The sequence below is a fragment of the Tursiops truncatus genome, chromosome 9, assembly GCF_011762595.2.
Source record: "Tursiops truncatus isolate mTurTru1 chromosome 9, mTurTru1.mat.Y, whole genome shotgun sequence".
NCBI classification, from domain to species: domain Eukaryota; kingdom Metazoa; phylum Chordata; class Mammalia; order Artiodactyla; family Delphinidae; genus Tursiops; species Tursiops truncatus.
In genome coordinates this window covers 61697936-61708811 of record NC_047042.1, presented here as the reverse complement: position 1 = coordinate 61708811, position 10876 = coordinate 61697936, and the positions used below count along the sequence as shown (strand labels likewise).

Sequence of the window (10876 nt, the reverse complement as noted above, 5' to 3'; positions counted from 1 at the left end):
TGTACTTTTTTTCTCTCTCTTTCACTGTGACATCACCTGGGAAAATCCAGAAGATTGGATAACCGAGAAATGCCTAATCAAGATTCTGCTGTACATGTGAAAATGGTGGGTATTTGAATATTTCCAGTTCCATTTATTAATGGTGAATCTTCACCACTTTTACCTCTGTCTCTAACCAGATAATTAATTATGGGACTGTAACTGTATACAGATCTTTCTTCCCAATGTTAGACACACAGTAGAACTTCGAATGTTAGTTGAATTGAATTTCTTTGGAATTCTTTTTGCTTGAAATATAATGTGCATTAAAGTGTTTCTCGGCATATAAAATGATTACCCCATTCCTTTTTGTGCTAAATTTTCCTTGCTCAGCAACAGCACACTTAAATCATACAACATGAGATCTTTTCTCTTAGGCCTCTGAATTAAAATGACCAGCATTTAAGAATTTTTAAAAACTTCTTGAACAGCAGTAGCTTTCATCGCATTATAGAAATTAGGATGAAGTAGGGAAAATATAGGCTTTGGCATCAGAACTGGCTTCAGATCTTAACTCAGTCCTTGATAGCTGTGATACCCTTGAATGAAGGCAACCATCTCACCTTTAAGAAATGGGTGTGAAAGCACCAACCTTGTGTTGTTTTCATTCATATCTTTTCCCAGCTTTTTAAAGATATAATTGACAAATAAAATTACAAGATATTTAAAGTGTACAGTGTGATGATTTGATATGCATGTACATTGTGAAAGTTTACCCCATCTAGTTAACACATCCATGACCTCACAAATTTACCTTTTTTTTTTTTTGAGAACATTTGAGTTCTACTCTTTTAGTAAATTTCTATTTTGTGATAGTGTTAAACATTATGATCACCATGTTATACATTATATCCTCAGACCTTATTCATCTTATAATTGAAATGTTCTTACACATATTTAATGAAAAAGTATATATAAAGTACCTCATAGCACATAGTAAGCACTCAGTGAATGTGAATCTCCTATATTATGTTAGTAAGTGTTTTAGCTCTGTAAGTAGCATTTATTTGTATGTGTGGGGAAAATTATGTCCATCCTCCTTATTCATAAAAATTTTTTAAATCACAGTTTCCGTCTTTTAAAGAAGACAACTGCCCCATGATCTCTTTCGTATTTTCTCTTTCTGTCCTTTTTGTTGTTCTTCCTCTTCTCTATTTTTTCATCCTTTTTCTTTCTAGTTTTCTTTTTCTGGTTTGAGCCTATAAACCAGAACATAGCATGCAAACAGCTTTATGTCACAATTAGTAAATCTCTCATTTAACTTTCCTCATCCAATATGTGATGGGAGGTTAAAGTTGACTCAAAGTGCTGATTAAGCTTGTCATCAGTATACTTAGAGCTGTTAGGATAAAGCATGAAATTGCTGATTTTTTTAATACATCAAATATAGTCCAATATTGGCAGTTTTGTATGGTTCAGCCTAATACTTGGACATGATCTTTGCATCCATTGCATGATTGACATTTGATTCATTGGTACTGAGCATGAACATCACTGACTTAAATCATTCTAAACTCATTTTCTTTCTTGAGTTGATTTTCTTTTTCTTTTTTTAACCAAAATGAATACAAGAGACATAGGAAAGTCTTACCATATAATTTGTTGTTACCTGGATCCTAGAACCTTCTAACATGTGTCTCCTTTAGAAGCAAGTAGCAATGTAGTTAACCCACAATAACACTATTGAAGGAAAACAAGCCAAAAGATGATATATACTTAAATACTTTTTACTGTCATTGCGTGAATTTACACAATTTTTACCTTGGGTTTGCTTTTCTAAAAACATTGATACATCTTTTAAGTTGATATCTCCTTAGGATGTTATGCTTAACTTCTCATGATCTGAGTCCAAATCTCTCCTTCCAGACTTTACACACACTCACACTCTTCTCCATGTACACTTAAGTTCTAGAAAAACAGAGCTATTTATCTTTTTCCCACATTAGACCCTGTACTTTGACCCCTCCCAGTCTCAGCATACCCAAATCCTGCTTCACTCTGAAATCCTAGCTCCATCGGCCCTCCCTCCTTTGACCCCAGCAGAAGTAATCTCAATTTCTTCTGTTTCTCTGGTATTGTACTTGGACATCTTGGCAATGTATTAGTTATTTGGGTTCCTGTATTATAATCCATGTTAGAGAACATGCATTTGAGTATAAGATGTATATCTTACTAAAACTTCTGTATCTTTTACAGAGCTGCTTAACAGAATGCCTTACAGTTAAAGACTATATGGTAAATGAAGGAAAGAATTTGGCCTACACTCCCTTAATGTGGAGACAGGCCAGATATGTGGTAGGCAGGAGAGATGGCTATCAATAAAATTTAGCAGTGCATAATCTTCAAAGTAAATCATAGAATCATCCAGGTATGTGAGTGAGTAAATGTACCAGTCTGAATAGGTGGTTTTAAAAATCTATACTTTTTATGTCATCACATAAAAATTGTAGTGCCCACTCCTTTGTACCAGTAATGAAGACTTTTGCTTGTACCATATCTGAACATTGGAAAACAAAGAAAAAATATTTTCCCTGAGAGCTTCAGACAAAGATTCTTAAGTAATTCAAACTAATTTTGATGTGGCCGTGTTTAGGAAAATTACAGGTAGACATCCTTAGGACAATTTTGTGACTACTATGCAGATATTCATTTATATCATCTCAGTGTATCCATAAGATCATATCAAACACTGTAATATTGCTATAGGGTTGTGAACAAAACTATATAACTTTGCAATCAATTTCTTTAGAAATCATGCATTCTGAATATGTAAGTAGACTAATAATTAGGAATTCATTTCATCTGTACAAATACGATATATTAAAGATCAGCCAGAATAAGTATATTTTAGGTTTTCCATAGTTATCTTTAGCATTGCTTCAGATTAGGCTCCAGTCAACCAGAATACCCTGATTCTTGTCAGGAAAGCTTCGCTCCCTCCCTAACATTTTATATTATAGCCTTAGAAAATGAATTGGTTTTCTTTTGCTCACAAATGATGGAAATTTTTAGCCCCTTATTTTTCATAAAATTGTATTATCAAATTGGAAAGTTTTCAAAAAATTTAAAATAACTTGCCCTTCAAATTTCAAGTATCATTATTTTATGTACCACCAAAGAGGAAGGTGTATTTTGTCCAAGAGGAATATGAGGAAGGGATTTGAGGAGGTAACAAAAGTATGTGACATATGATGAAATGCATACTCCTGTAGTGTGCTTCATAATGTTCTGATATTCTGATATTCATTGACAAATTTCATACATAAAATTGTATTTCTTAGGCTGTACTCTAAAATATTTGAGTAAAATGTCCAATATCTCAAGTTCCTGAGAAGTATTTATCATATACTTTAGTAATATTGTATGTGTATTGTGGAAAGGGGTGTGTGTGGTGTATTACCATATAGTCCAAGGCAAGTATAATTATAATTTTTTTTCATTTCTTACGCCGGTGTCCTCCATCCTGTCGTGTTCTCTGGAGAAAGTAGCGGCCCTTCCATCTGTTTTAATCACTGGTATTTCGCCCTAGTACTGTTTGAGTATTCGCTACTCATTTATCTGAAAATGAATGGTTATATTTTGTGCAGAAGCAGGGATATGAATGCCTCTAGCCACTGGTTCTCTTTATTTTCACTGTCAAATAAACCAATCTAATAGTTGTTTAGCCTAGCAGAAACCAGCCTACTTTGAAGTCCTGTTTAAACATGGCTTTTTAAAATTAAATGTATTGGGGCTTCCCTGGTGGCGCAATGGTTGGGAGTCCACCTGCCGATGCAGCGGACGCGGGTTCGTGTCCCGGTCCGGGAAGATCCCACATGCCGCAGAGCGGCTGGGCCCATGAGCCATGGCCGCTGAGCCTGCGCGCCCAGAGCCTGTGCTCCGCAATGGGAGCGGCCACAACAGTGAGAGGCCCGCGTACCGCAAAAAAAAAAAAAAAAAAAAAAAAAAAAAAAAAATTAAATGTAATATGTAACTTGCTTGAGGCAGGACATCTTCCTCAGTATCGACACACTGAAACAAAATGTCTAATTTTCTTGGCGAAAATACAGTAGGTGACATATACCCTCTATTGCTTTCATCAACGGGTTAGTTATCGAATCAAGCATATGCTGGTTGTTATGCATCTGCCAGTTAAGGCAGAAGTAAGAGCAGACTTTAGTCAGGGGATCATTTACTAGCTAAGGTATTTGTAAGGGAACAACAAAAGTGATATTCCAAAACAGCAGTGATTCCTAAAACTCAACAAGAAAACGGTATAAGCATCATGTCATCATATCTCTAGCTTCTCCTGTCTGACACAAAGTAGACACATGGTAAGTATTTATAAAACAAGTGAATGGATATTAATGAATGAAAAAAAGGAATGTAGGGACAAATGCCTATTGGTTTTTCTCATCTATTAAAAAATCACAATAAAATAGTGATGTATTTAGATGATTTAAATAACCTTCTTTATTCTTTTGAAACCCTTTAAAGTCCATTTAAATTAAAAAGATCACTGTGTGAAGGTTAATTGCATTGCAGGTTATCCTATCCTATTTAAATACGGCTTTTTAAAATTAAGTGTATTATAAGTCCAGGTCTTTCATTCATGAAGAAAAATTTAATGTTCCCACTTCTCTTTCCTGTACTCTCTGTATTCATCCTCCAGTCTTAGGAAAACATTTTAGCTTTTTTTCTGATTTTCCAATTTTGTCCATTATGTAGCGACAACATGGGACCTAATAGACTTAACTGATCAGACTCTCTTGTAGCAGAGATACAAGGTCTGGGGAATTTTTCATAACTGTGTCCATAACACACATGAAATATGTTAATATTGGTGATAACACACCCATAATAATAGGATATAAAGTAAATAAATATTATCTGATACAAACCACTATAGAATCTTGATTTGAGGTTCACTTTCGTTTTATACTGTGAGCTGACTATTAAATGATTCATAGTTTCCTTCCCCCAGTCTTCTTGTACAGCTGTAAGAGCACTGTGCTGGTGCTGATTTTACTCTGATCAAACTCTGATCAATTTCATTATATCTGTGATATAGTAGAAAAGAGAAACAATATTTATATAACATTAAATTGTTGAGCAAAACTAAAGCCTGCATAAACCAGCCTAGTGGCAGCTTCTAAGCCCAGGTGGTCTAATACCTAGTAGGGTCTTAACTTGAAATAAGTCCATTGTAAAATTTATGCCAAGAACAATGAAGTTTGGGGGGATATAGTACAATAAAGAAGCAAAGATCTTGAAGCAACTTTTCAAATTAAATACATTAATTTCAAAAAGCCAGATGCAAGGACTTCCCTGGTGGTTTAGTTGTTAAGAATCCGCCTGCCAGTGCAGGGGACATGGGTTCAAGCCCTGGTCCAGGGAGATTCCCACATGCTGTGGAGCAAACTAAACCCGTGTGCCACAACTACTGAGCCTGTGCTCTAGAGCCCGCAAGCCACAACTACTGAGCCCACGTGCCACAACTACTGAAGCCTGCGTGCCTAGAGCCCGTGCTCCGGAACAAGAGAAGCCACCGCAGTGAGAAGCCCGTGCACCGCATTGATGAGTAGCCCCTGCTCACCTCAACTAGAGAAAGCCCACGCACAGCAATGAAGACCCAACACAGCCAAAAATAAATAAATAAATAAAATATTTTTTAAAAAAAAAGAATGCATTTTTTTTTAAAAAAGTACTGTTAAAACTAAGGTATTTACTTAAAAAAAAAAAAAGCCAGGTGCAAAAGTGTGTAATGAGAATGAGATAAATTATGTGCATATACATGCATGATTGCAATCATAAAAATGAAAATACTGGAAAATTGATTTAAATGTTTACTTGTTTATCCTTGGGCAGTAGAATTACAGGCAATTTTTATTTCTTTATACTTTGGTTTTTTTCTGTGGTAAACATGCATGACTTTTATAATTAGAAAAATTGCATTTTCTGATAATGTATTACAAATGTAGTTTTGCCTTAATCTTCTAGATGGAAACTACTGATGTGCTTTAAAATTTTTTGTATAAATGGCAACTTGATATGGTGGTTTGCTTTTTTAAAAATAATGCCCCAACATTTTTACATCTTTAAAAAATATAAGCTTTTTATATTATTCTGCTTAGTATCAAAGGAACCTGGGGAAAAAGGAATTAAAAATAGTTAATTTCTTTGATTTTTAGATGCCAGAATTCCAGAAAAATTCAGTTCGCATCAAGAATCCTACAAGAGTAGAAGAAATTATCTGCGGTCTTATCAAAGGAGGAGCTGCCAAACTTCAGGTGAATAATTATCAGAAGCCTTAAGTATTAAACCTTTTTTTTCATGTTCAAGCAGTCTCATTCATCCTATGTGTTGCTACAATCTAAGTAAAGAAAGTTTCGATAGCAAGCTTCACCCATCCTTTTGGAATGTAAAATCTAAGAGATATATCTAGAATTGGTCTAAAATACTCAGAATGACCCACTGGAAACAAACAAAATTAGTAGCCTTGAGATAAATTTAGCTTTTCTTTAATATTAAGTGCTAAGCTAACTAGTGATATGCATAAGTATTAAACCATCTTAAGTAAAATATTAATATTAATAATATAATATTCTTTAAAATGTGTACAGTTTCAAGTTGTTCTTTTATTTTTTTATTTTTTATTTATTTTTTTTTTTAACATTTTTTTTTTTTTTTTTGAAGTGTTTTCAGCCATTCTCTAATGTGGTTTAATTTATTTATTTATTTTTGCTGTGTTGGGTCTTCGCTTCTGTGCAAGGGCTTTCTCCAGCTGTGGCAAGTGGGGGCCACTCTTCATCGCAGTGTGCGGGCCTCTCACTATCGTGGCCTCTCTTGTTGCAGAGCACAAGCTCCAGACGCGCAGGCTCAGTAATTGTGGCTCACGGGCCCAGTTGCTCTGCGGCATGTGGGATCTTCCCAGACCAGGGCTCGAACCTGTGTCCCCTGCATTAGCAGGCAGATTCTCAACCACTGTGCCACCAAGGAAGCCCCAAGTTGTTCTTTTAATTTAATTAATCACAGTAGTTCAGGACTTTCCTGGTGGCACAGTGGTTAAGAATCTGCCTGCCAATGCAGGGGACACAGGTTTGAGCTCTGGTCCGGGAAGATCCCACATGCTGCAGAGCAGCTAAGCCCGTGCGCCACAACTACTGAGCCCGCGTACCGCAACTACTCAAGTCTGCACGCCCTAGAGCCCATGCTACACAACAAGAGAAGTCACCGCAATGAGGAGGCCGCGCACCGCAATGAAGAGTAGCCCATGTGCTGCAACTAGAGAAAGCCTGCGTGCAGCAACGAAGACCCACCGCAGCCAAAAAAATTTTTTAAATAAAATAAATCATAGTAGTTCAAAGTAAAATGTAACTTTATTAGGAGATAGATAACTTTTTTTTAATTCTTTCCTTTTTTTTTAAAGGAATGTTTTACATGTAAATTAAATCAACAGTCTGGATATTCAGTAAAAACTTACTCTTTTTTTTAAACATTTCTGAAACAATATTTAGCCCAGTCTCCTAAGTTTCAAGAGTTGGTAAACTGTTGCTACGTATCATTCATTCATTGGTAGAGTTTACCTAAATAGACAAGTTAACTCAAGAATGTAACAGTTTCAATAACGAAAAGCTTCATATAGTTTGCTTCCACTGCATTTTTGTACATTGACCAAGTAGGTTGAAATTGTGCAATGTTTTATTGCTGTCAGGAATAGTAACCATATTACCTGTGAGTGCAAATTCCTATACCGATTAGTCAGATTTTATTTGGCGACAGTGCTGGGGCACTTAAGGTTCACCTTGTAGTTATGGAAATTCTCAGGACTTGATATATGAACTGCATTAGAAATCTCAGCGTAGACCGAATAATCTACAGTGGAGGGCAGGGACGGAACACAGTCTTATGCCTCTAGGAAATGTGCATTAAGTGTCTGGCCTTGGTGGCTGTAATTTCATAATGCCTTTTTCCCTTTTCTTACAGATAATAACAGACTTTGATATGACACTAAGTCGATTTTCCTACAGAGGGAAAAGATGCCCATCATGTCATAGTAAGTGTGGCATTCATAAACAAATTTATGAAATTAATCATTATTTTAAATTCCTTTTCTACCTGTATTATCTATGAGATTGCTTGGGGTTTTTTCTTCTTTATGGACATTGAAAGTGAGGGAGCCTTATTATTTTATTATTATATTTTTAGGATTTGTTTTCCCCATGTTACGTAAATGGCTGTTTTTCTATATGGTTTTGGTTGCAAGAGGAATGAAGACTTCTGAAATTTTTCTCCCAAATGTGGTCTACTCAGGAAATATTTAAATGAATTTAAACTTTGAATTAGCCTAAAGAAACAGATTTATCAAATGCTTTGTGTTTTCTAGGAATGTTACTAAATTTTTGTGTCATTGATAAACTCAGTAAAAGAGTGAGTTACTAAATAAATATCCAGTTAAAATCTGTTGTTAGGATAATATAGCTTTTTTGGTTTCCAAACTTGGCAGTGAGTTTTTAAAATAATACTCTTTAACCTGATATAAGCCCTCTCACTAACTGTTGGAACATGTGTAATTTGACAAATCATTGATAATTTATTTTAAAAACTACTAAAAATTGTACCCTTTGGCCCAGTAATTCCTCTCTGGAGAATTTCTAATCAAGTAATCCCAAATGTAGGAAAAAAGCTTTAGATCCAAGGTTTAGATTTTAAAACCATTAGATTCTCTAGGAATGCCATGTGAATTACAGCACTAACACCAAAAGTTGTAATGACCATGCTACTTGACTTGGCATTTAAGTTAAAAGTAATAAGTTATTTATAGAACTAGTAGCATCAGAGTATTTCTTTTCTTTTTTTAAATTTATTTTTTAATTGAAGTATAGTTGGTTTACAATGTTTAGTTAATTTCTGTTGTACAGCAAAGTGACTCAGTTATACATATATATACATTCTTTTTTATATTATTTTCCATTATGGTTTTTCCCAGGATATTGAATATAGTTCAGAGTATTTTTTTTAATGCCTAGTTTGCTTTCTTTCTTTAGATGTCATTGACAACTGTAAGCTAATTACAGATGAATGTCGAGAAAAGGTAAACACTAACTATAATCCAGAGTTACTCAAAAACTTCATTACCCTTTTTGCTGAGAGTTTTTTCAGGTTCATTCATACAAACAAGAATGGTTGCAAAGTGTTTATAGCCATATCTGGCACATAGTAAACACTCACAGATCTTAGGTTTATTGTATGGACTATATGCTCCCAACTTATTTTAATGAAAAAATTAACAGTAACTTTTTAACAATAACAATAAAACTTACATGAGAAACTTTTAATAGATTACCAAAATATTCTGGTGTCCTTACATTAACTGGAGAATTAAAACAAAAATACTGTGATGGGAATTCCCTGGCCATCCAGCGGTTGGAATTCCGAGCTTCCAATGCAGGGGGCACAGGTTTGATCTCTGGTTGGGGAACTAAGATCCCACAAGCCTTGCAGCCAAAAAAAAGTACTGTCGTTTTATGTATTTTGTCCCCTTAAATTGATCAGAAAACTGGCTCAGTTCTCTACTTCCTTGAGTAAGTGTCTATCTGTGTCTATTTTAACAAATAAGACTCCAAATATGAATCAAATTGAATACTTTCATAGGAGAACAAGAGTTTTTTTGGTAGTGATAATTTGATTACTGGTTTCACTGAATTACTGACCTGAAAGTACTTTAAAAAAGCAAGGTAACTTTTTTTAAAATTATTATTTATTTTATTTATTTATTTTTGTCTATGTTGGGTCTTAGCTGCTGCACGCAGGTTTTCTCTAGTTGCGGCGAGTGGGGGCTACTCTTTGTTGCGGTGCGCGGGCTTCTCATTGAGGTGGCTTCTCTTGTTGCAGAGCCCAGGCTCTAGGCACATGGACTTAAGTAGCTGTGGCACACGGGCTCAGTAGTTGTGGCTTACGGGCTCTAGAGTGCAGGCTCAGTAGTTGTGGCGCACGGACTTAGTTGCTCCGCGATATGGGGGATCTTCCCAGACCAGGGCTCGAACCTGTGTCCCCTGCATTGGCAGGCGGATTCTTAACCACTGCGCCACCAGGGAAGCCCCCGAAAAAGCAAGGTAACTTTTTGCAGGTATATTTAGTTATATGTAAACTAAGACCAACAAAGATGTCTTCAGTGGATCTATGCATTAGTTAGGCATGATCTAATCTTTACCATATAAAGCAGTTTGTGGAAAACACTTGCTTACATTGTTTTGCTTTCTGTAAAACTAAGCAGCTTAATGACAACTTTGTAGTCTTAATGATTGTTATTCACTTATTTCTAGTTACTGCAACTAAAGGAAAAGTATTATGCTATTGAAATTGATCCTGTTCTTACTGTAGAAGAGAAGTACCCTTATATAGTAGAGTGGTAAGTGTGTATTGGGTGATGGGAGGTTTAAAAATATAAAATAACATTACAGTTACAACTAATGGTTTTCCCCTGTACTGTATATAAATAGATTCATAGATTATCCAGTGAGTTAGAGCAGTGATTAAATATGACAAAATGAACTCGAATTCTCTAATCACTGCAACAGTCTAGAATTTGTTTTGTTACTATGAAGATCAGTGGGAATAAATTTAAATCCTGCACTCAAGCCTTAAATTAAAAAGAAGAAAAATTTTTTAAGTATATGGACAGATGTGGCTGAATGTATAAAGAAAAAGAATTAGGATTTAAGTTGACTCTGAACTTAGTTGGAGCCAGCAGGTGACATAGTTACTGAGAAATGAGCCTCTGATGTTGGTCGCATTAATCAAAATGCAGCATTCCAAGCAGACCACAGTGGAAGCATTGTGTTGAGTCCTGGGAGAA

General features: G+C 35.3%; 1 protein-coding gene across 4 annotated transcripts in view; it reads left to right on the top strand.

Moving 5' to 3' along the window:
* The window catches only part of NT5C3A (5'-nucleotidase, cytosolic IIIA), a 41128-nt gene that overhangs the window by 25181 nt on the left and 5071 nt on the right, over positions 1–10876 (top strand). For 2 of the 4 annotated variants that reach the window (XM_004314895.4, XM_004314894.4), the window contains exons 2-6: positions 51–105; positions 6210–6308; positions 8005–8074; positions 9066–9112; positions 10344–10429. In XM_004314895.4, coding sequence (XP_004314943.2) covers positions 70–105; positions 6210–6308; positions 8005–8074; positions 9066–9112; positions 10344–10429 — 338 coding nt within the window. In that variant the 5' untranslated portion in view covers positions 51–69. The remainder of the gene's footprint in view (positions 1–50; positions 106–6209; positions 6309–8004; positions 8075–9065; positions 9113–10343; positions 10430–10876) is intronic. The other 2 variants (XM_019925935.3, XM_004314893.3) reach the window with 2 other exon arrangements.